The sequence below is a fragment of the Apis florea genome, unplaced genomic scaffold, assembly GCF_048593485.1.
Source record: "Apis florea isolate Af1SG1 unplaced genomic scaffold, ASM4859348v1 contig_3802_pilon, whole genome shotgun sequence".
NCBI lineage: Eukaryota > Metazoa > Arthropoda > Insecta > Hymenoptera > Apidae > Apis > Apis florea.
Window position 1 is genome coordinate 390456 of NW_028256863.1, and position 25013 is coordinate 415468.

Sequence of the window (25013 nt, forward strand, 5' to 3'; positions counted from 1 at the left end):
CTATAATATATAAAATTATATATATGATTCCATTTTACAGTTTTATATTTAACATATCATTTGTGAATAGAAATTAAAATATAAATTATGATAATGAAGAAGGAATTTAATTTTTCATCATATTCCATTATTTTTTTAAATAATAGTGAATTATTATATTTATTATATATAATTATAATGATAAAATATTTACATAATCAATAAATAATTAGTCAGAAATGATAAACAAGGAAGAAATATAAAATTATTATTACATACATAATATATGATTTTATGAACAAATTTGAATATTTCTACATAAAAAATTTATACATTATAATTATTTCAATTTATTTCTTGATTTATTTTATTTTTTTTTCTTATTATTTATTATATTTATTTTCTTAGAAATAAATTTTCGATTTTTTTCATTAATTTTTTTAACTAAAACATTTTCATTCATTGGTTCAATAATTTTTCCTATACGTGTTTTAATAGCAGGCTCAATTAATTTTCTATGAACATTTTCAGATACAAAATTTCTTCCAATTGGCATTCTAACACTAGCTTCATAATCTTTAACACTTGTAAATGGATATGGCAATTCATTAATCTGATGCTCTTTTATTTTAGGATTATCTTGTTCTAATATTATTACATCACCCTTATTTTCATCTTTTCGAGGTAAATCTTTCGGTACTTTCAAAATAAAACGTCTTTTTTTACGTTTTGAAACCTTAATATTTTTTCCACCCCAACAACCCCATCCTGGTAATGTTAAATCGATATCTTTAGGTTGAGATTTTTTCACCTGCATATAAATTTAATATTATATTTTATAAAAATGATTTGGAAAAAAAAATTGCAATAATTTTTTTACTTACCTCTTCTTCTTTTTCTTTTCTGAACTCTTCTATAACGTCATCATCTGCAAATGCTTCACTTACTATATTACGCCTTTCTTCATCATTTTCACTATCATCCAAAACATCATTACCACCAGTAATATCAATTGGAAGATCTGTATTTAGATGTTTAGGTTTTATATTCATGTACTTATTTGGATCTATTTCTATTTTATTTGATTTATCTATAGATAAAGTGTTATCAAATTTTATGTTTTTAAGTTTTTCTAATTCAGTATTCAATTCCAAATTATTCTTATTGACAGTTTCATATAAACTTGAATCTAGAATTGGTTTTTGTTTTTTTGTTTGAATTTCAAGACCATCAAAATTATCTTCTTCAAATTCAATATTTTTATATTTTCTTTTTTTTTTTTCAACTTTGTCATAATTCTGAGTAACACATTGAAGTTTAGATTCAATTTGATCTTGAATTTTTTCTTCCAAGGAATCAAATATTTTATTTATTTTTTCTTTATTTAATGAATTAGATGACAAGGAATTGACATTTTTTATTGTAGTATTTTCTATAGATTCCACATTCCAACTAGAAGTAGCTATAACTTTATTTGAAAAATGTGTTTTTGGTAATTCAATTTTTGTCTTAGATCTTTTATTATTATTTAATATAACTTTTTCTGTGATTTTATTGTATGAGTTATTTATATCATTTATATTTTCAATATTAAATTCCTCCGTCATTATTAAATTTTCCTTGTGATTGTCAATTTCAAATGATTGCACATTGCATGTATTGTTATCAACTAAAAAAAAAGAAAAAGAATTAATTAATTTTGTATTTGTTACTCAAAATATAATATATACAAATATACTTTTTAAATTAGAATTTGTTTCAGTTATTACTGAAATTATCTGCTTATTCAAGTTTTCTGGTACATTTTCATTATCTCGGTTTTTAAAAAAATCCTTAGTAGTATCAATACTTTTGTTTTCTTTTTCTATAAAACAGATTTTAATAATAAAACTTACAATTCTTATATTAATAATTTTTATTATTACTTTTTTAAACATACCATTACAAAATTGTTTATCTTTGGATAAATTATTCATTTCTTTATTGTTCTTTGTAACTTTAGTATTGATGTTTAAATCTTTTTTCTGTAATTCATTATTTTGATTATCCCAATATTTTCGATAACTTTTAACAAATTCATCAATTTCTGATTCAGTTTTGATATGATTCATCCATGGATTTTCTTTATCATTAACTAAAAATTGTATAGATGAACTATCTCCTTCATCTTCTTCATCACTATCATTTGGATTTTTTAACTTTTGAGTTAAATCTCGACTAATTGATAACTGTTGTGCAAGTTCTTGTCGAGTCTAATAACATTAAAAGTAAATTATTAATGCAATAGATTGCAATTAGATTGAATACCTGATGAATATTTACAATATAAATATTCAAATATAATATTCTATTTTATCTGTTTTTTCTTTCATAAAAACATTTAGTGTGTATAAATATATAAAATATTTCAATTAAAATATTTATCATATAATAAAAAATCATCATATCATATATAAAAAAAAGATAATAAAACTCTTTTTAAATTTTATAATTAATTTAATTTCATTAAAGAAAATCTTATTTATAATAAGATATATTTATAATAAATAATAAAAATCATAATAAAGATTTCTTTTCATTTTAAAAAATTTATTTAGATTTATATAAAATACTTACTGCTTTATTATATTTTGCTCTAATTTGCATATATTTAGCCCACTTTCCTGTATTTCTATGTTTTAATGACATTCGTTCTTCTGCTCTAATTCTATCCAATTGTTCCAGTTTTTCCAATGCAGCTTCAGGATTGGTTTTTTTTAATTCTTCAAATTCTTTTAATTGTAATTTTATTTTTTCTTTTTTTTGAACACGATGAAACTTTTTACTTTTAATTTTACTTTGACGATGAGCTTTTGCTTCTTTATAAGACTATAAAAAATTAAATATATAATATATAATGTATAATAATAATTAAATATATTAATATATATAATAAATATATAATAAATAATAATTAAACTATATTAATATTTTAAGTTTTTAATATAAACCTGTTGTGCTCTAATTCTAGCAGCTTCTTTTCTTTTCATAATAATTTCCTTTAATGTCAAAGAAAATCTATCTTTTTTTTGTTCAATATTTTCTTTTTCTGGTTCTAATGCAGCAAGCTCTTTCTCTAAATCTGATTGAAGTCTAAATCTTTTAACAAATTCCTTAGAAGGTTCTAATTTCATTGATGATTGATTTAAAGGAAACTGAAGTGATTCTGCTGTTCTGTTCTTTGTTATTACAGCATTCCATTTTTTTAATTCTTGTTTTGTATTTTTAAAACCAACTATTCTTTTAATCTAAAGATTAATCAATATAAAGACTATTTAAAACATATTTTAATACATTACTTATAAAAAATTTATATAAAATATTATATGAATATTTTAATTATACAATATATAATAAAAAAATCTTTACTTTATCAGCTACTGGTTTCTCCAATGGTTTTGATAAAACATGTATTTTTTTTTTTATATCTTGTAAACTTTTAGTAATTTCAAGATGATGACCTTTTTTCCCTAATGTTTTGGCTAAATCATGTATTTGAATTGTATCTCGATCAGATATTCCACTTTTTACTAAATGAAATTCTGATACTTCTAGTGTAGGTTCACTTCTCTCTGCTTTTTTTATCCTACGATAAATTTAAAAATATATTTTATCAAGATTTTAAAATTAACAGAATCATTTCTTGTAATTTTTTTATTTTGATTGTTATATCCTATATAGTTACAACATTATGTACAAATAAATATAGAATATTTCTGCAATTGTAATACAACAGAATGATTTCTATTAAATTTCTATTTTTATTAAATATTGATAATCTTTAAATCTTATAAAATATAATCTTGAAATTAATATTTGTTACTTTGAAACAAATAATATTTGCTTTTGAAAACAGTATACATTTTTTTCTATTATTAAAAGTAAGATATTTAAAATAAAATGGTTATAGTTATAAGATCCTGTAATATATATAAAATAAAAGTAACATAATAGATATTATATGCAACCTTTGTCCTTTATCAAGTTGTAATACAGCATCCAAAAGTTTAGAATGAGATTCTGATACATCTTTTTCTGTATCATCTAAAATTTCTGAATAGTTCAACATATTTAATCACACCGCGTGTTCTACTTTTCATAAAACACTGATGAAAACATCACGAATTGTAAGCATAGAGGAAACAAAATCACATAGAAATAAAACATACTATATTTTTGTACACAGATATAATAATAGTATACCAATAATATATTATTATATATCCTCTTTAACATATTATAAATGTACTTATAAATCTATTGTAAACTTATTTAATATTTTTGGCATAAAATTTTAATTATAATATATTCATGATATTTAATAAATATATATTTTTTTTTAAGAATTCTATATCAATCCTTCAAAACGATAAATAATATTTATATAATATATTAATTTATTATTTAATAGAAATATAGAAATTTAATAAATTTAGTTGTTATTTGAATTTGAAGTGTATAAATTTATTTAATAAATAATTAATATTATATATAATAAATATTAAGTTATAATAAATTAAAAAAGTTAAGAAAATCATTCATTCGAGATTTAAGAATTTAAGAAAAAAATAAATCTGTTATTCAAAATAAGAATTTAATAAGAAAATGCCACATCAATATTTTAGCATGCCAACTAAATAAAATTTAAAAACTTGTTATTAGTTATCCCTAGTATAATTAAGTTGTCCATCTATTATATATCTTTTCATATGTTTAGGTTAACATAAGTAGTCATATAATGTTGTAACCTCCAAAGCCTTTTTTATTAAAAATCGAAAGGTATTTTCCGATGATATTTAATATTTTGATTAATATCCAATAAGAAATATGAGATTTATCTTGTTGGAAATATAAAATGAATTTATTTATAATATCAACTGTAAGTTGTCTTTTAGAATACATTTTCCCATCTTTAATTAAATATGTAAGTATTGATGATATTTTGTATTTATATTTCTTAATTATTTTATATTATTTATTATAAATTATTATTCATATTATAGATTACGTCTCGTTTATATACAATAAATAAGCATGATATGGAATTACGAAATGATTTGATTAATTTAAAACAAGAAATGATTGGGATATCTATAGTAGATGAATTTTCGAAATATGCAAAACTTCAGCGTAAATGTAATAAATTAGAAAGTACATTAAAGGAAAAAGGTAAAATAATATTATATTAAAAATATTACAAATTAAAAATCAATGATAAATCTAACTATTGATAGAATTATAAGTAATAAATTAAATATATTTTATATCTTCTAACTTTTTATGATAATTAAAATCAAGAATTAAAATTTTTTAAATTTATAATTATTGAAATATAAAATAATAAAATTATAATTATATCATCAAATTTTAGTTTTATTTTGCATTTCTTTTTATTATTTATTGTTAAATGTTATCTTATAAAATAATATATTCATTATTTAGCAAATGAAAGACTGTCTTCCAGACTAAAGATACAAATATCTGTAACATACGGTTTTCGTATATTAAATGTAAGTATGTATTTAAGTTAATATAAATATTTATTTGTTTTATAATTTGACATAATTTTTTATTATAATTTGACATATTTAATAATTTATATGAATAATATTTTCAGGGTTTATTAATGTTGATTTTACTATATTTTTATACAAATAAACCTGTAATAATTTTACCAAAAGGCATACTATGGCCTATACAAAGTTTATTAAGCTGGCCATGTTACCATGAAGATTCTATTTCTTTGATTATGTGGTTAATAATTGCAAGATTAGTTGTGGCTACTTGTAAAAAAAATGGTATGACATAATTAACAATTTAAAAAATTAGATTTTATAAGTAACATAATAAAAATTTTCCAATAAATAAATTATTATTCCTTATGTATAAGCATTCATGACAAAATTTGATTTTCAAATTGTCAATATATGAATGAAAACAAGTTTAAAAATGTACATAAAATTTATACTTCTTCCTTAATATGCTATGCAAATAATTATAATGTTTGCTATATATATTGTATTTGCTAAAATATTTAAATAAATATCATATTTTTAAGTATTTTATTAAATTATTAATATATTTTTATTTTAAATAAGGATATCAATAAATTTTACAAAAATAATAGCAAAAAAGTGACTGTATTTCATAAAAGCTTAAGTAAAGTACATAATACGTAATAATGAAGTATGTCTGTATAACTATTAATGAGTAATAATTTTATGTTTTAACAAAATTTTTTTATATGTGACAATTAATACATTTATTCCGTATAATGTAGCAACGTTTTATTCATATGTAGAGTATTCGTGAAACATCTATTTTATAAAGCATAAAAAAAGTATTAATTTTTGTTATTATCATAGGTAAATATTTACCATTTAATTCTCAATAATTTTATAATTTTAGATTAGCTTTTATGTGGTATTAATTTGCATTTTCTTAATGATTTTATAATTTAATATTGTGACATATACGATACTCAAATATTACACATAGAAATTTTATCATAGAAAGTTCTATAATACAAAGGTAGAATTTTTTTTTTTAACTAAAAGGTGAATTATATATCTTTTACTTTATTACTGAACAAAGGACAAAAAATATTGTCCATAACATATTTTTAATAACAAATTCATAAATCTCACGTTTTTTTGAGCACCAATGTAGTAAATAATAATGTTTAAATTATTATAAAATATAGCGCAAGATTGTTATGTCATATTTTATCACATTTATATAAATATCAATTGAAAATATATTATACATGACATATGTTACAAAATTGCAAATTTTGTGATTAAAAGGCACACAAAATATATTAATTTAATATTTGACAAACATATCCATTTTGTCAAAGATCAATATTATTAAAGTTTAAAAAAAAACAAATATTATATGCATTAAATAATGGTATGTTTACCAAACCAAATTAAATAGTTAAATATTATTCATTATTAAATTGAAATACTTGTACATTATTAATATAACAAAATATTTGAAATATATTTAATTATAATAATTTTTCTTTTTCAAATGTTTCATATGATTGCATTTAAATGCAACAATGTCATGTAGATGTTATCATCACAATATTAGTTTTGTTGATTTTAAACACATACAAATGCTTATATTTGAAATACTCACATTATGTGATTGTATATAAAGTATTAAACGAACCATAATTGAGATATTATAAAATAAAATATTTTTTGAAAAAAAAAAAAAAAAATAAAATTGAGAAAATTGAAAAATTTTCATTTTTTATTTCTTTGTTAATCGCTTTTTTTTTACTTATAATTGCATATTTTTTAAGGCATATTAATTTGAAATGTCGTTCTCGCTCTTCTATTTTCATTATAAATATTAATCATACAAAATTATAGTTATGCGACTTGAAAACTATATTATCCACCATATTATGCCATATAATCAAATTATAAAAACTAATATTACAAGAAAAAATATTAAAATTTAAATAGGTTACATAGTAACCGCTACAGAAATATTTATTTCTATTATCTATATACTTAAATTAAAAAGTAATATTTTTTTTCATACTACTACTTTGAAGATTTAAAAAATGCATTAGGTTATTTATAATAATAATAATAAAATGCAAAGGAAATTAGAACAGCGATCTTCTCATTAATTTTCATTCTGTTAGGCTATTTGAAGCAGTTCAGAATTTTTATATATGATTATTTTTGTTTTTTTGTATTTCTTTTTGTTTTTTTCTTTTTTTTAAATTTTTTTTTTATAAATACTATTTTATATATTTAAAGAAAGATTTAAGCGACTTGATACCAAATACAGAACAATTCGTAAAATATTCAATTTTATGGGTATTTTGAAACTAATTTATGCGCAGTATACTATTATCATAAAAACAGAAAAAAATGACTGAAATGTTAAAAAAACAAAATGTTTTTAAAAATAACTCTCAAGTATGTTATACAATCACATAGCAAAAATGCATCAACAAAAAAGTACTTTATACGAATACACGATGAAATATTTGTTATTAGATGAATTCAACTGACTTATGTTTTTGTAATATCCATTGGTGATCCACCAATTGTATTTGTAGCTGTATTAGCCGCAATTGGTGGACCACTTGGACTTACAATAGTTGGTGGAATTGCAGGTTTAATGAATCTATCTGATGTGCGTCTATTGGATGAGGTTACCACGTGACCCTGTTTAAAATTATTATTTCAGATTAATATAATTTTAATATTTTATATATAATATATTATGTAATACATTAATTAACTATATATTAACTATATATAACATTAATTAATATATATTAATTATTAGTAACTACTTAAAATAAATATAACTTACACTGGAAGGAGGCGATGAACTTGCAAACGGAATTGTAGTAGGTTGTCCACAAGCATAACATCGATTTGTATTAAATCCCTCTCTGGTTGATGAACCTAAATGGTGTTGATATATATTAATAAAATATATATATATATATATATATATATATATATATATATATATATAAGTAATAAATGATATATTGCATAATGATATATAAATATTAATAATACATAAAAATAATAAATTTGTTTCATTTTTATTATATTATTATGATTACCTGGACTTAGTGGTCTAGAGGAACTAGGTGAAGGATTGTATGGTACTGGGCTAGAAACAGTACGATTTCTTATATTTCCACCAGACATCACAATTTCATTGTAGTGCCGTTCTTCTTCCATTTCCAAACTAACAAATAAATAAATAATTTTGATATCAAATTAAGTTATTTATATAATTTATATAATTATTTACCTAGATTCTGATTCTGAAAGATGTCTACATAAAGCTTCACGACGCTCTACTTCCAATTGCAATTTTCTTTGAAGTCTTAAATTTTCTTCACGAATTTGTTTTTCTTCATTTACATATCGTTGCATCTTTTCTGTATCTAAAAAAAATATATATTTTATTGTATATAACATGTTTTAAAATAATATTTATGTAATTATATTTTTTTTAATTATAATTATTCTTTTATTATAATTTTTTAATTTAATATTTTCAATATTTTATTTATTTAATAATATTTTAAATGCTATACAAAGAACATTTTAATTGATAATTAAATATTCTATATTACAATATTTTAATACTACATTAAATGTTAAAAAATTAATAATAAGATTTGAAAATATTTAAATAAAATGTTTTTTTCTTACTTTTTTGTAATTAAAATAATTTAGCAAACTGCAATATAATAGCATATTTAAATTGAATGTTGCAAATATAATACATTATTGTATTTATATAAATTTCAAAACATACTTATTATTTATTACAAATAAATTCATATTATTACATGATAAAAATTCTTACGTTCTTGTTGTGAAATAAACAAGGTATGTCTTAATCTGGCTACTTCACTTCTTAAAGTTTGAATATGTGCACTTAGACTGGTAGCAGTATCACCATTATTGATTTCTCTTGGTGAAGCAGGATCTGACACAGGTTGATCTAATTTTATTTGAAGCATTCGTTTTTCAGCTTCCAATTTATCCATTCTTTTCCATAATTTATTTACTAATGCTTCCTGTTCTTGTTCAAGTGTATTTTCAAGTTCTACTTTCTCTCTACGTAACTGTTCTAAATTGCTTTGTTTTGCAAGTGTTTCAGCTTCAAGTTTTTCTATCTTCCTCATTAACTTATTCACAAGACATTCTTGTTCTTGTTCTAAAGTTTGTTCCAATCTACATTTTTCTTGACGCAATTGATTCAACTTTCTGGACAAATCATTTGTTAAACACTCTTCTTCTTGTTCATAATGATGTGCCAAAGTTTCTTTTTCTTTTTTAAGAGCTTGAATTTTTTTTAATAATGTATTACTTATAAATTCTTCTTCTTGTTCAGCTTTAGCTTGCTATAATATAATTCAACAAGAAAATTAATAAAATAATAAAATATTTAACTTATCACAATTTATTAAAATAAAAATATGTGAAAATTAAAGATTATTATGAATTTCATTTTTAAATTAACCAATTTAAAACTTTGATATAAAAAATATATTTGTAATTATATATTTATAATTATAATTATTAATTTTATCGATATGTTAATAGCCAGTTATATTAAACAATTTTCAAATTTTAATTTTCAAATATATTTTATATAAATAATATAGAATCAAATATTAAATTATTTTATTATTATTAAAAATTCATTATTCAAGATTGTCTTTATTTATAAATGATACATATAATTTATTTTTATGTTAAATAAAAAAATAAAAATAAATAAATAAAAAAATAAATAAATCTAAAATTATTTTATAAATATATTAAATAATCTTAATATAATAATATTGAAATAATAATATTGAATATTGCTAAATTATGGAAAATTAAATAAAAAAAGAAAATTAAAATGTAATCATATAAAAATATAAATATTTTAAATAATATATAACATTGGAAAATATTTATAATAAAAATAAAATATAATAAAAAACATAATAAAAGACATAATTTTGTATAAAAAATATTTTATAGTGAATAAATTCTTTTAATTTAACTTAAAATTAAATATTTTAAATATTGAATAATGAGATATGTCAATATAAAATATTTTGTAATCAAATAATATTTATAATTAATAAATAAATTTATTATTTAGTTGATAAGGCATACTACAAGAAACTTACTATAATGACAGAGGCTTGCCGAAGACCACGATTTTCTTCTTGCAATGCTTTTACTCTTAATTTATATGTTTCTAATTCAACTTTAAGAACACGATTATGCTGTTGTAGTGACTCAATTCTTTTTTGAAGTTGTTCTCTAGTTACAGGAGACGGTGGCATCATTATCGGCCCTCCGTCGATCGAGCTTGAATCGCTTTCAGATGCGCTATCACGGTCAGCCATTTTTCTTAGACAAAAATTTTTTAAAAACAACTTATAATTCTTTCTTTTTCATCGCACATTCAAATAAAGATGAACAATATCTTTTTTCTAATATATAAGTATCAATTTTTTTTGTTAAAACTTCATTACTTTACATTAAAAATACTGTAATATTATAACATCCTACCACGACATGTGTTCTACCATAAAACAAATCAGCTGTTTGATTCTCCATGAATTACCTGTAAAGAAGATGTCAAATATATTTCGAAATTGTAATTCCCTAGATTTTTAAAAACTTATTTTAAAATTGCAAATTTAGAGAATAATTAAGGGATGTTATATTTTATATTGGTAACTATTAGCATTGAAATTCTTTGTTTAACAGAGTGCTCAAGAAATTAAAATTAATTAAGAACGTTTTTAAGAACATACATAATTTTTATTTTTATAAAAACAACTTGTTAAAACCATTTATTGTCTAAAGAATACTAATTCGGAAAGGACTTTTTTTTCTTAATGTGTTTATTCCGATTTTTATTTAAAATCCTGGATCTTCTTAAATTTATGGTTCAATCATAGATCAAATTATGTTGTATTAATCGAAAATTTTCAAAACTTCACTTTTTTCAGATCATAAAGAAATAATTTATTATATTAAACAATAGCATTTGCATATGCAAAAAATATATATATATATATATTGTATCTGAATTAAAAAAAAGTAAAATTAAAAAAACATAAAGATTATTCTTAAAAAAAATTATGATCGTTTTATTATTGTAACATGATCTAACCAAAATCAAATGTTTTGTAAAAATAATATTTTTTAAATATTTAAATTTTATTTTTTTTTTTATTATGTCATCTATATTAAATATTAAAATAATAAGATAGATACATTTCTTATTTTTTACATATAATAATGATTTCAAATTTCAGTTCTTATTTATGTTATTACTTGTTACATAAATATAAAGTTAAGTTCACATGATAATATAACAATTTATTAAATTTTGGATTATATAAAAAAGTTTAATAAGTTAAATAATAATCTTTCAAATAATAAGAAAAATAAATTAAAAAAATATTAAAATTCATTACATTGAACAATAAATTTAATTGCAAATAATGTACAATATTCTAAAACAAAAATTATCTTATGATTTAAAATTCTAATCATAAGAATCATCTAGTTTATGAATAAAAATTGAAACTACTTTGTAATAGGACATTTAATGGATATTTTTTTCTGTAAGATTTAAGGAATTCATTATATGAATTAAAGAAATTATATAGGTTAAAAGTGTTGTTATTCGGAATAAACATGGATGCAGATTTTGAAGAATTGTCACATGATACAGATATTATTACAAGAATTAAACAATTTCGTGATATAACATTAAAAATTGAAGATACAATTAAATATGCTACAGATCCTGCGATATATGAAAAACTTTCTAACACAGATAAAATTGAATATAATCTATTAATGTCTTATTGCTTAAATAGTATGTTTTGGATGTATTTACGCGCAGAAGGTAAAATAAAAAAAAATATTTAATTATACAATAATTTTAAATATAATAAAATATTGTGTGTTTTTATTAAATATTTTATATTGATTTTATTTAGGAATTGATCCAGCAAAACATCGAATAAAATTGGAAAATGATCGTTTAAAAAAGTCTATGACACGTGCAAAACAAATTAATGACAAGAAAACTCTAATGCCTCATATAAACAAAGATGCAGCACAAAGGTTTGTTAGAAATGGATTATGGGAAATAAAAAATAAAAAAAAATAATATAAATAATATAAATTATAAATAAATTTGTATTATGATTTAAGTATAATAGTGCATTAAATTTATAAAAAACATGTTTTAAATATATATTTATGTGTATGTTAAATTTATTAAAAAATAAGTGTTTTTTAAATAAATTAATTTCAGTATATAAAGTTTTAAAATTATATACATAATATACTTTTGAATAAATATTGTAATATTTTATATGTAATATATAATTCTTTTTTTTCATATATATTTAAAAAAATAAGATATCTTTAAATATAAGAGAAATATATATTTCTTAGAATACATATATCATATTTATTTATTATTATTAACTTTCTTTATATCCTTGAATAAATATTTATAATCTTAAAGTAAAAATAATCGTATATTCAAGTAATACAATATGAAAAAAGTTAATCTATATCAATAAATCAATAAATAATATTTAATATATATAAAATCCATTGGCCCATTATGTAATATAATTATATAGTATATAAATTTTATTTATATACTTTTTTAAGATAAATAAATATTAAAAAATTAAGTATATAATCTCATATAAAATATAATGAAGAAAATAATAGACATCTTGCAGGAATGATTTATAATGTTATTAAAACATTTAATATAATGATTATTAAACCATGTTTTTTAGATATTCAATTATATATTGGAACATCTTTATTTTTAATTTGTTCAGATTTTCAAAATAAATCAAAATATATATTGTTAGGTTATATAAACGATATTTTTAGATCTATTAAAGAATCTATGTATTTTGTTATAACTATAAAGTGCAACGCAACAGATATATTGAAGATATATATTGAATAATAATTATATGTATACTATTTTCCTAATTATCCAAATATATTATATATGTATATAGAATATACAATGCATAAAATATCCAATAACAAAAAATATAATATTGAAAAAAAATTTATGATTATTATAATACTAATTGTAATTTATAATATTAGTTTTATTCTAATACTTTTATTTTTATTTTTATATTAAAATATTTTTCTAAGTTTTTAGAGCATAATAAATATGATACTAATAATTTAATTGTATTTATTCAATATTCTTCTAATTAGAATTAATGATATACAAATATAAAATATATATATTAAGTCTTTTTATTTATAACATATTTATATAAATTATAATGAATTTATATTCTTGAAATGTTAAAAATGATTAAGAAGTAGCATGTATTACAATTATAAATTGATAATTGTTTGTTAAAATGTTAGCATTTCGAACTAGTTTTATAGTATAGTATGGTTAGAGCATGTTTCGTATTATTCACTATTGCAGTTGTGTATCACTGATTACGGAATAGAATATTTCTATTTTCTATTTATTTAATTTTAATGTTCAAAAACATTATATTATATAAACATATAATAAAATTAAAATTTATTTTCTTGTTTTTTTAAAAGAATTATTTTTATATTAAATATTTAATATATTAAAATTTTATCTTATATTCGCGATCAATTGCCACGTATACAAGTGCATTCATAAATATATATATATTTACGAAGTCAAAGATATAATATAGTTATGTCAAACGAAACTCCAAATAAACGTATGATGACGGTACATATCATTTATATTTTTTAAGATACTTTTAGATACTTCTTAAGAAACATATACATACAATACATACAATATTTAAAATGTTTATATATATTTATTTTAATTTAACTCTTAAGATAAATAAATTCTTTTTATTATTTTATAGATAAAATTATTTAAATTTAAGAGTAATTAAGAATATTTAAAATTGATATTTTATATCTATTTTTTTAATTTTTTGTATTATAAATAATAAAATTTTTATTAGACTTGTAGCAATGTATCAGAGCAAGCACATCATGTATCAAGAGCAAAACGTGGACAAGCAATAGGCAGTATAAGAGGTTTTCGAGGATGTACAGTTTGGTTAACAGGCCTTTCTGGTGCAGGAAAAACTTCCATAGCTTTTCAAGTTGAAGCTATTTTAGTTAATCATGGAATTGCTGCTTATGGACTTGATGGAGATAATGTAAGAAGTGGTTTAAACTGCAATCTTGGTTTTAGCAAAGAAGATAGAAAAGAAAATATAAGAAGAGTTGCAGAAGTAGCAAAATTATTTGCTGATAGTGGTCAAATTTGTTTATGTAGTTTTGTATCGCCATTTGAAGAAGATAGACAAATGGCAAGACAAATTCATAAAATGTCGGATCTTCCATTTTTTGAAATTTTTGTTGATACACCTCTTAATGTATGTGAAGCTAGGGATACAAAAGGATTATATAAAAAAGCACGTGAAGGCACAATCAAAGGTTTTACTGGAATAGATCAGATGTATGAAAGACCAACAAATCCTGATTTAGTGGTAATCACTGAAAACTGTACTCCAGAAGAATCAGCTGCAACTGTTATTGATCTTCTGGAGAAACATTGTATTATACCAATACTTCAAAAACCCTCTATACCAATACGGGAGTTGTTCATTCCAGAATCACGAATATCTTCTGCCAAAACAGAAGCAGCTACTCTTCAGAGTTTAGAAATTAGTGAAATAGATGTACAATGGCTCCAAGTTTTAGCAGAAGGTTGGGCAGCACCTCTTACTGGTTTTATGAGAGAACATCAATATCTTCAGGTATATAACATACATATATAATATATATTAACATAAATATAAAATAATAATACAAAAATAATATTAAAAATTCAATTATTATTATTACAAGACTATTTCTAAAATATTTTTAGACTCAACATTTAAAATGTCTTCTTGAAGATGATAAAGAAATTAACCAATCAATTCCCATAGTCCTTGCAATACATGCAGAGGATAAGCAACGTTTAAATGGACTTTCAGCTTTTACATTGAAATATAAATACAAACCTCTTGCAATATTACGTAGGCCTGAATTTTATTTTCACAGAAAAGAAGAAAGATGTGGTTGGCAATTTGGTACTAACAATTTAGAACATCCATATGTAAAAATAATTCATGAATCTGGCGATTGGTTAGTAGGTGGTGATATAGAAGTTATTCAAAGGATTAAATGGCATGATGGTTTAGATAAATATAGACTTACTCCAAATGAAATTAGAATAAAATGTAGAAAAATGAAAGCTGATGCTGTATTTGCATTTCAACTTAGAAATCCTATACATAATGGTCATGCATTATTAATGCAAGTATGTTAATTTGTTAATTTATAATAAATTTATATAATAAATTTTTTTATATAAATATTTTATATTTATATTTATAGGATACAAAAAAACGCTTATTAGAAGATAGAGGATTTAAAAATCCTGTTTTATTGTTACATCCTCTGGGTGGTTGGACAAAAGATGATGATGTACCATTACATACAAGAATTCTACAACATGAAGCTGTACTTAATGAAGGGGTATTGGATGCTAGTTCTACATTGTTAGCAATTTTTCCAAGTCCAATGATGTATGCTGGACCAATTGAGGTAAATTTTAATTATATATTTTCATTTGTTTTATAATTACAATAAAATTAATAAAATATTATAATATTGCATTTATTTCTTTATTTTATAATTGTATTTCACAAATATTATTAAAATTAATGATATTTTATTTATAAATTTAATTATTATTGATTTTAAGATTTGATAATATTAAAATATAAATATAAATATATATTTATATTATATATTTTTTTATATAATTGTATGAAATAAATTTCATAGAATTAGATTTAAAATCTGGCAACTTGAAGTAATTATCATATTACTTTTTTTAATTTAATCATTGAAAGCTTAATTTTTTAAGAAGACTATTATTTTTTTCATATTAATTATATATATAATAGAGAATAAGAAATACAATAAAAAGAAACTAATAATTTAATAATATTAAATATTTTTTTATAATATTATATATATTAAAATTTATAATAAAAACATAAAAATATAGAATTGTATAATTTTATTGATTAAGATTTTAAAATTATGTTGATATCTTGTAGAACATTCTATATAATAACATGTTACATTACATACATTTATTTATTATTAGGTACAATGGCACGCAAAGGCCAGAATGAATGCTGGTGCTAACTTTTATATTGTTGGAAGAGATCCTGCTGGTATACCACATCCTAATAGAAATGCAACACCAGATGGAAATCTTTATGATCCTACTCATGGAGCCAAAGTTCTCTCAATAGCTCGAGGTTTACAATCACTAGAAATCATACCATTTAAAGTTGCAGCATATGATAAAAAATATAAAAAAATGTCTTTCTTTGATGAGAAACGAAAAGAAGATTTTGAATTTATATCAGGGACAAAAATGCGTTGTATGTATATAATAATGTATATATGTATATTATATACAAAGAATATTACACAAAATATGTTTATTTATATATTATATTTCTAAAAAAAATATCTATTATTTAATATTAAAATTAAAAACTAGATTTAATAAAAAAATAGAAGTTTAGTGTTTAAAACATATATAATGTTTTTTTATAGGTTTAGCAAAAGCAGGTAAAAATCCACCTGATGGCTTTATGTCATCCAAAGCGTGGATTGTTCTTGCACAATATTATCAAAATCTAGAGAAGTAAAAATTTATTATGAAATTATTGCGAACACTTAAAAGAGAAGTGTTATCTTGAAAAAAATAAGTAAAAAAAATATTAAAAATGATATAATATTAATATCATTTGTATATTTGTACATTTTTCTTGTACAGTACAGTAATTTCAATATTTATCTATTTTAGATAACTTAATATATATATATATATATATATATATATATATATATATATATATATATTTATTCTTAACGTATAATATATACGTTAATTTTATTTTATATAAATATAAAATTCAATTGTATTTTCTTCATAAGAATTTTATAAAAATATATATAATATATATAATATATGATTTATTATTATATTTAAAAGATGTATATTACCCTACTTTAAAAAGTTATATCTAATTTAATTAACAAGATATAGAAAAATATAATTAGAATAAATATTTGTAAAATATTTTATGTATAGAGATATTTGATATTCAAATTTTTTTATTACTACAATAAAATACAAATATAATTTATAAAAGTTTGATTGCATAGGAAAATGAATAAAAGTTAAAATTGAAAAAATTAAAATATGCGAATATATGATTTATTATATATGTGATAAATAAAAAATATATTTCGTAAAAATTTTAATAATTATGCAATATTCAATATGAACCGGTAATCATACTATAAGTTAATAATGATTCTATAAAAATAATAAAAAAAATTGATATAAAATTTTTTCGAAATTTTTTGGAAAAAAATTAATTTTGAAAATTTAATGCGAACATTTATCAATGAATATACTTTTTTAGTTACAATATTATTATGTTATTATTTCTATTTAAGTTAATGTTTATAAACACTGATGATAATACGATTAGTAATATATAATAAAAAGTGTTTCTTTGGATTATTTTTTATTTTTGTATTTTATATTACAATAAAACTTTAATATTTAAAAAAAAACAATAAATTTCTTAAGCTAAAAGTATTTGTAATAGAATGATTACGGTGGAAAAAATATATTGATCATGGAAGTTATTAAATTTTAATGTAAATTCTTTATTTTCATTCTTTATATTTCTTTATCATTATTTATAAAAAAACAAAAAATAGATAATCAATACGTAATAAACAATAAATTATAAGCAAAAAATTTTTGAAAAATTAAAAAATAATGAAATTTGTAAAATTATTATATTCAATCATCTTTTTTTTTATTAGAAAAAAGTTATGCATGCGGTAAGTTATGCATGAAGATTTTTAACAATACTTATAATTCAATAAATAATAAATAATATCCAGAAACACTTTTTGCTATTTCAACCTATAAAATTATTATTAATGATTATAAACACTAATATAAATAAAGATAATAGAATGGCATAATGAAATGGCAAGATGGCCAAATTTTTATATTTTCTTTTCATATTTTTAAAATCAATTTTTTCAAAAACGAAATTTCAGATGAAAAAATGTATTAAATTTTTTTTTATTTTTTCAGAAAAAAATTATCTTTTATCTGGCTGTAGTACTCATGATGAATTTTTTAATGAAATATATACAAAAATTTTAATTGTATATAAATATATAAATTTTGTACTGTACTTTTATATATTAATAATAAAGAAGTACAGCTTTTATTAGTAAAAATTTCTAATTTATTATAATATGAGAAATTATTATCATAAAGCCAAAAAAAAAAAAAAAAGAAACAAATATTAACTCTTGAGCATTATATAATATATAAAAGTCTATAATAAGTCTATAATAGTTAACCATACAAAATTATATTAAAAATATATATAAATATTTGACAGATTGGAAAAATATTTTTGTATAAAGTTATGCAAAAAAATTATTGAAAAAATCAAAAATATTTGACAATTCCTTAATTTACTATTGTTTATAACTATAAAATGCATGACTTTTTTTAAAAATATTTCCAGTCCTTTACAAATTAAAAAACAAAAAATACTTATAATATAAGTATAAATAAATAGGTAACAAAGTATTAGTAATCAAAAAGCAAAAATTAAATGAATTTAAATCACAAACAATTTATAAGTAGACATGTGGTTATGAACAATGTTAATTTTATTAATCTTGAAATTTTGTATTTGCATTATCAAATAAAATACTTATTCATCTTTTATAGATTTGTACAAAATATTTTATATATCATACTACAGATATTTTTATTTATTTTATATAGTTAAACGAAAATTTTGTATCGAAAAACATTATGAAGATAAAATTTGTTATATCATTCTTTTTACAATCTTAAATTGGTTTTAATAAGTATTTTCACACAGTAAATTAATCTTACAAAACTGCTATTTTGACAGCAGATAACTATTCTGCCCTTTGGATACATAATTAATATTTTAACATAATGAAACCTATATATACTGAAAGTAAATATACATTTTAGAATATTCTGAAATTGGGTCTATAGGAATGTGATTTAACCCCTACTTATTTATATCAAATAAACATTTTTTTTAAATGTACGATTACCACAATAAAACTGTAAAAATCATTCTTTTATACAAAGCATATCGCAAATATAAAATGCGAAATTGAATTCAATTATTATACATAATAGATGCAGTAGCTAAATTGACTTCTGTATTTGCATCAGTTAAATCAGGTAAAGATAACATCACTGGGATCACTTGTATTTTTCCTGAATCATCTTCTTGTTGCAAGTGAACTACAGCACCTGATTGTAATATTTCATTTGTCATCATTTCATCTGCCATAATTTCTGCAGGTTCAATATTATCTGCAGTTACTTCTTCAGTATAAACAGTTGTATCTTCCATGTTCATTATAACTTCTGCTGCATCTGAAGCCTCTCTGGATGTTTCTTCATATTCCTAATAAAATGCACATAAAACATAAAAAGTTAATTTAATAAAAAATAAAATAAAATTAAAAAAAAATTATATTTACTTGTTCATATACTTGTTCATATTCCTCTGCTATTTCTTGTTCTTCAAATTTAACTATCTGTTCTTCTTCGAATTTAACTATTTGTTCTTCTTCAAACTTAACTATTTGTTCCTCTTCAAATTGTTGATCTGTCTGTTCTTGATATTCATTTTCAGGAACTTGAGGTTCTGTATTAGCTAGGACTTCTTGTTCATGCTCAGAACAAGAAGAATCTTCTTGTACTTTAGCTTTAATATTTCGACCAAGTACTATTCTTTTAAATCCAGATCCTCCTAAACTTTCATGTCGCCTTTCATGTTTATTTTTATCACCTAAATATTTAAAACGTTGTCTACACACACTACAAGAATATGGTCGTTCGTTTGTATGAGTTCTCTCATGACATACAAGAGCACTAACTTGTTTACATCTCCAAGGACAATATCTACACTGTAAAGGTCTTTCATCACTATGTCTGTTTTGATGATGCTTAATCAACTGTATTTTAGTCTTTAAATTAAATCCACAGATTTCACAAGTGTATGGCCTTTCTTCAGAATGGGATATCATATGAGTTTTTAATCTGAGTTGATTTACAAATCTCTTTGGACAATGTGGACATGGCAAAGTTCCTTCTAATCTGTTATGTGTGACCATCATATGATGTCTTAATCTTACTTCAGATGTAAATGTTAGTTCACAATCTAAACATTTCATAGGATCTTTTTCCATATGTGTATTTTTAATATGTGTCCTCAAAATCATTTCTGTTTTAAATGTTTTATTACAATGATAACATGATGCCCTTTTCTTTTCTGGTGGTCCATCTATATCTTCCTTTACAACACCAGGAAGCAATTCATTATGTATATGAGACATATGCCATTCTAATGATCTAGTTGAAATCATTGATCTATTACATATATGACATGTATATTGTCTACCATCTTTATGAACTCGGTTTCTGTGTATAACAAGTGTTGAATGATTTGGAAATTTTTCACCACATACTTGACATGAACATTCTTTTAATCCTCTACTATCAGTTTTCTCATGCACTCTCATGTGTAATCTTAAACCATCTCGTCTATTAAATCCAACACCACAAGTATCGCATCGATATTGACGTTGATCTTCATGAATTCTTACATGTTGTTTTAAAGTTGAACTATTTTTAAACATTTTATCACAGTGTGGACACTGGATAGTATATGCTTTATGAGTATGCATATGTTTTGAAAGACTATAAAATGGTACTAATTTATGGCAAACAGGGCATTCTCTTTTATTACCTACAGGTTGATGTTTACGTATTCTATGATGTCTAAGACTTGCAGGATTTTTAAAATCAGCTCCACAATCCTCACACAAATAAGCTCTTAATGTTGTGTGTACAGATTTTAAATGAAAACTAAGTTTTTGTTTGAATGCAAACTTTTTAGGACATTTTGGGCATTGATATATTTTTTCCCAACTCATGTGTTGTGTTTTTACATGTTGATCTAATGTTCCTTGATGTTTAAACTTTTCACCACATACATCACATAATTGTCCATACATACTGTCACAATGTTTTTGTTCATGTTGACGTTTTTTTCCTTTTGAATCTAACATCATGTCACAATATTTACATAATAATTTTTTTATACAAATTACATTATGATTGCGTTTTGCTTTATTTGTTGGAAATTCTTCCATACAATCTTCACAAAAATGCATAATTTTATAATCATGCATTTTCAAATGTTCTTCAAGAACTTCTTTAGAAGCAAATGTTTCTGGACAATAATCACATTCTAAATAATGTTCCTCTGGAATATAATCTGCTGGTTGGCTTTCGTCTATTAAATCAGGTAAATTATTTTTAAGCACTGCATTATTTCTATCTTCATAAAGAGAAATAATATCCTCATCTTTTAATCTTGTAATTACAATTTTACTTTGTTTTAAATAATCTTGAAAATCTTGTAAGTTTTTTTCTTTTTCTCCTAAAATTCTTGTTAATTTTTCAATATTTCCTTCCGTATATGATTCATCTAATTCTTTTTGAAGAGACTCTTTTTTCTTTTTTGCTTCTTCCCATTTCAATTTAAGTTTTGCTAAACGCGATAAATACTCTTCAGTATTTACATAAGCATTTTCATTAATAGATTTTTCCTTGACTGATTCTATAATTTCTGAAGTGTCTTCTTCAATTTTAACATTTTCATTAAATTCACTGTCATCTTTATTAAACTGAATGTCTATAACAGTATCATTCTCTATATGTGTAAAAGAATTTTGATTATCTTGCCTTTCATTACGCTTAAAATAACGAGTTTGAGATTCCTCAAGTTTTAAAGGATGCGAAATATTAGCATGTCCACCCAATACTTTTTCTCGTTTTTTCTTATATTCTTCTATTTGCTCCTCTATAATCTGTTCTCTTATTTCTGATTTTTTTGTTCGTTCTGAAAATAAATCTTTTTCTTTTGTAACCAATGTTTCATATCGTTTTAAAATTTTTTCCATTGGTTTAATGTCAAAATTTTTCTTCAATGTAGATTTATCATCTTTTTTCTCTAATGGTTTATCCATTTTTTTAACTTTTACTAATAATATTTCATTTGGTTTAGATCCTTTCACAGTAACATACATAATCCCATCTTCTTGATTGCTGTTAATGTTTAAAGAATTATTAACATCTAGTTTTTGTACTTTTAAATCTTTATGACTTCCAGTTTTATCAGAAATATTGGATTGACAAATATTTTCATCAGTTTCTTCAATGGATCCTTTTTTATTTTGCAATAATAATCTGCGCTTTAATATGTTTGGTTGTTTTGAACATTCTTTTGTACTTTCAGTATTATATATAGTTTCAGAATTAATGATGCTATGTGATTCAATAGACTGATTATTACTCTCTGTATCTTCTATTTTAATATATGTTTTTAGACGTGTATCATAATTATATGTTGTTTGATTACAATCAATATTTTTATTATCTAATATTGAATTATCAGAAACAAAAATTGACTGTGAAGTTTGTTTTATGTTTTCTTTCTGCTGAAAATGTCGTCTTTTTGCATTTGGTATTACTACTTCATCATCAGAATCTGCAACATCAGAACTGTCAGGTTGAAAAGGAGGATCATCTGGATCAAACTCTTCTATAGATTCATTATCATCACTATTTTGTAGAATAGTTGAATCTTCAAAAATTTCGAGTTCAGCTTTATTTTCTGATTTTTCAAGATTTACTTTTCCAGGAGTTTTTAAAAGTTCTTGATCATTTTTTTTTAATGAAAAGATTGCAGATATTTTTGGTACAGAAGCATGTTCATTATTTTCTTTACTTGTAGATGGATTGGTTGCAATACTTTCAACAATGTTCTCTGTTTGTTTTTCAAAAGTTCCTGCAGGTTGAATTTTATTTAATTCTATATTTTTTGTTGCTGTATCAGTCAGAGTAATATGAATAGATTTTAATTTGACTTCTGCTTTCTTAATTTGCATAAAAAATTTATAACTCATTTTTAAGTCACAAATACAATCCATACACATTTGAGTTGATAAACTATCATATGGATTTATTTCTTCCAAATGTTTTATTTGTTGACTTAATCTCATTTGATTACCCTTTTCACTAAAAATATCAACTAATGGAAGTTTTAAACCAGCACAAGTTCTACAATATTTTCTTAATTCCTGTTTTGTTTGTTCCAATATTGATAATTTCTTTTGTGCAGATATTTTATTGTGCAAAGAAATTTTAGTTAGTTCATTTAAGCTATTTGCATCATGAGTCAATAATTTTACACGTGGTGTTATTCTCTTTAATTCATTAATATTTTTAATCTGACCAAATACTTCTTTGCTTGATACTATACCAGATTTGTTTGATTTATATGTTGTTCTAACATCATTGTCATATGCATTTTGAATATTACTACCAGTATGTTGAAGGTTATGCAATTTCACTTCACTATAATTATGATCCTTGTTTTTAATTTCACTGTGCTGCATTTTTGATCTAGTCATTTAAAATATTTCCATTGTATTTTAAATATATATTTAAAAAATTTGTATAACCTAAGGAAAAAAGCAATAAAAACTTAATAAAATTTAATATATATATATATGTATATATATATATATATATATATATATATTAATAAAGATATTTAAATATATTTCATTTACCTGATTTTTATGTAAAAATGATAATCCTTGTAACATTACTTGTGCATGCTGTGATTATGATACTTATTATTTTTTTAAATTTTTTATAAAACTATTACATATAGCACATCCTATTAATATAACTTTATTGATTTAAAAAGTAATAAAAATTAGTTAAACTAGATAATATATGTTATTGTTACTTGTAAAATACCGTCGTTATTGATATTTTCAAGCTCTTGAAGTTCACGTCTTTTCTTGCTAAATTAAAAAAATTTTCGATTTTCTTTTTCAAGAAAGATTGAATTTTTTTATTATCACCGTAAGACAAATATAAAATTATGTATTCATAGTCACAGGTATTCATTTTTCATTCAAATTGAGGTTAAGTGAATATAATCATAAGGAGTACGTACTCCTATACTGAATCATAACGCAAATGTAATTACTATGCGTTATATTAGTTTTTAAATTCGTTAATTTTACTATATAATACTCCTAATCAGAAAGAGTAATAACGTTATTCAAAAGTTTTTCCAAACTCTAGCTAATATAATTTCTTCGTAATGATATCCAGATGGCGCAACGTAATGGCGCCTGTAGTGT

General features: G+C 21.3%; 6 protein-coding genes across 11 annotated transcripts; 3 read left to right on the forward strand and 3 right to left on the reverse strand.

The window, feature by feature from the left end:
• Positions 1 to 130: 130 nt before the first annotated feature.
• On the reverse strand, positions 131 to 4147 carry LOC100864709 (U3 small nucleolar RNA-associated protein 14 homolog C). Of its 2 annotated transcripts, XM_012485325.3 has the most exons (8): positions 3987 to 4147; positions 3388 to 3604; positions 2970 to 3266; positions 2596 to 2847; positions 1919 to 2231; positions 1718 to 1843; positions 864 to 1648; positions 131 to 790 (listed from the first exon to the last, which is right to left on the reverse strand). In XM_012485325.3, the coding sequence occupies exons 1-8, from the start codon at positions 4085 to 4087 to the stop codon at positions 347 to 349; spliced, it is 2535 nt and encodes an 844-aa protein (XP_012340779.3). In that variant the 5' UTR covers positions 4088 to 4147; the 3' UTR covers positions 131 to 346. The 2 variants fall into 2 exon arrangements, with proteins under 2 accessions (XP_012340779.3, XP_086772437.1); XM_086916311.1 differs by lacking the exon at positions 1718 to 1843.
• Positions 4148 to 4672: 525 nt separating this feature from the next.
• On the forward strand, positions 4673 to 6078 carry LOC100870780 (guided entry of tail-anchored proteins factor 1). The gene is made up of 4 exons (XM_012485217.3): positions 4673 to 4942; positions 5022 to 5187; positions 5461 to 5528; positions 5636 to 6078. The coding sequence occupies exons 1-4, from the start codon at positions 4874 to 4876 to the stop codon at positions 5825 to 5827; spliced, it is 495 nt and encodes a 164-aa protein (XP_012340671.1). The 5' UTR covers positions 4673 to 4873; the 3' UTR covers positions 5828 to 6078.
• Positions 6079 to 6139: 61 nt separating this feature from the next.
• LOC100871099 (coiled-coil domain-containing protein 6) lies at positions 6140 to 11172 on the reverse strand. 2 transcript variants are annotated; one of them, XM_086916314.1, is made up of 7 exons: positions 11100 to 11172; positions 10712 to 10937; positions 9388 to 9928; positions 8824 to 8959; positions 8630 to 8757; positions 8368 to 8462; positions 6140 to 8216 (listed from the first exon to the last, which is right to left on the reverse strand). In XM_086916314.1, exons 2-7 carry the CDS (start codon positions 10931 to 10933, stop codon positions 8061 to 8063), a joined length of 1278 nt encoding a protein of 425 aa, XP_086772440.1. In that variant the 5' UTR covers positions 10934 to 10937; positions 11100 to 11172; the 3' UTR covers positions 6140 to 8060. The 2 variants fall into 2 exon arrangements, with proteins under 2 accessions (XP_086772440.1, XP_003692894.1); XM_003692846.4 differs by having other exon boundaries at positions 10712 to 11137.
• A 489-nt stretch (positions 11173 to 11661) lies between these two features.
• Positions 11662 to 13018, forward strand: LOC100871851 (nuclear nucleic acid-binding protein C1D). The gene is made up of 2 exons (XM_086916317.1): positions 11662 to 12453; positions 12548 to 13018. Exons 1-2 carry the CDS (start codon positions 12240 to 12242, stop codon positions 12718 to 12720), a joined length of 387 nt encoding a protein of 128 aa, XP_086772443.1. The 5' UTR covers positions 11662 to 12239; the 3' UTR covers positions 12721 to 13018.
• A 1002-nt stretch (positions 13019 to 14020) lies between these two features.
• On the forward strand, positions 14021 to 17464 carry Papss (3'-phosphoadenosine 5'-phosphosulfate synthase). Of its 2 annotated transcripts, none has more exons than XM_003692845.4 (6): positions 14021 to 14322; positions 14570 to 15373; positions 15487 to 15921; positions 15999 to 16208; positions 16780 to 17062; positions 17241 to 17464. In XM_003692845.4, the coding sequence occupies exons 1-6, from the start codon at positions 14287 to 14289 to the stop codon at positions 17333 to 17335; spliced, it is 1863 nt and encodes a 620-aa protein (XP_003692893.1). In that variant the 5' UTR covers positions 14021 to 14286; the 3' UTR covers positions 17336 to 17464. The 2 variants fall into 2 exon arrangements, with proteins under 2 accessions (XP_003692893.1, XP_086772439.1); XM_086916313.1 differs by lacking the exon at positions 14021 to 14322 and having other exon boundaries at positions 14591 to 14770; positions 14890 to 15373.
• Positions 17465 to 17786: 322 nt separating this feature from the next.
• Positions 17787 to 25002, reverse strand: LOC100870861 (uncharacterized). Of its 3 annotated transcripts, none has more exons than XM_086916319.1 (4): positions 24611 to 25002; positions 24429 to 24538; positions 20265 to 24317; positions 17787 to 20188 (listed from the first exon to the last, which is right to left on the reverse strand). In XM_086916319.1, the coding sequence occupies exons 3-4, from the start codon at positions 24264 to 24266 to the stop codon at positions 19895 to 19897; spliced, it is 4296 nt and encodes a 1431-aa protein (XP_086772445.1). In that variant the 5' UTR covers positions 24267 to 24317; positions 24429 to 24538; positions 24611 to 25002; the 3' UTR covers positions 17787 to 19894. The 3 variants fall into 3 exon arrangements, with proteins under 3 accessions (XP_086772445.1, XP_086772447.1, XP_086772446.1); XM_086916321.1 differs by having other exon boundaries at positions 24622 to 24985; XM_086916320.1 differs by having other exon boundaries at positions 20277 to 24317; positions 24429 to 24985.
• Between the last annotated feature and the right edge of the window lie 11 nt (positions 25003 to 25013).

Bases quoted from the DNA above. Each gene is read 5' to 3' on its own strand.
- LOC100864709 (XM_012485325.3), bottom strand. From the start codon at position 4,087: ATGTTGAACTATTCAGAAATTTTAGATGATACAGAAAAAGATGTATCA. The intron at 1,844-1,918 runs GTATGTTTAAAA...TCTGTTTTATAG, and splicing joins AGATAAACAATTTTGTAATG to AAAAAGAAAACAAAAGTATT. The intron at 791-863 runs GTAAGTAAAAAA...ATTTATATGCAG, and splicing joins GAAAAGAAAAAGAAGAAGAG to GTGAAAAAATCTCAACCTAA.
- LOC100870780 (XM_012485217.3), top strand. From the start codon at position 4,874: ATGAATTTATTTATAATATCAACTGTAAGTTGTCTTTTAGAATACATT. The intron at 4,943-5,021 runs GTAAGTATTGAT...TTCATATTATAG, and splicing joins TCCCATCTTTAATTAAATAT to ATTACGTCTCGTTTATATAC. The intron at 5,529-5,635 runs GTAAGTATGTAT...TAATATTTTCAG, and splicing joins ACGGTTTTCGTATATTAAAT to GGTTTATTAATGTTGATTTT.
- LOC100871099 (XM_086916314.1), bottom strand. From the start codon at position 10,933: ATGGCTGACCGTGATAGCGCATCTGAAAGCGATTCAAGCTCGATCGAC. The intron at 8,463-8,629 runs GTAATCATAATA...AACACCATTTAG, and splicing joins CTCTAGACCACTAAGTCCAG to GTTCATCAACCAGAGAGGGA. The intron at 8,217-8,367 runs GTAAGTTATATT...AATTTTAAACAG, and splicing joins GTTCATCGCCTCCTTCCAGT to GGTCACGTGGTAACCTCATC.
- LOC100871851 (XM_086916317.1), top strand. From the start codon at position 12,240: ATGGATGCAGATTTTGAAGAATTGTCACATGATACAGATATTATTACA. The intron at 12,454-12,547 runs GTAAAATAAAAA...GATTTTATTTAG, and splicing joins GATGTATTTACGCGCAGAAG to GAATTGATCCAGCAAAACAT.
- Papss (XM_003692845.4), top strand. From the start codon at position 14,287: ATGTCAAACGAAACTCCAAATAAACGTATGATGACG. The intron at 14,323-14,569 runs GTACATATCATT...AATTTTTATTAG, and splicing joins CAAATAAACGTATGATGACG to ACTTGTAGCAATGTATCAGA. The intron at 15,374-15,486 runs GTATATAACATA...AAATATTTTTAG, and splicing joins GAGAACATCAATATCTTCAG to ACTCAACATTTAAAATGTCT.
- LOC100870861 (XM_086916319.1), bottom strand. From the start codon at position 24,266: ATGACTAGATCAAAAATGCAGCACAGTGAAATTAAAAACAAGGATCAT. The intron at 20,189-20,264 runs GTAAATATAATT...GCATTTTATTAG, and splicing joins ATGAACAAGTATATGAACAA to GAATATGAAGAAACATCCAG.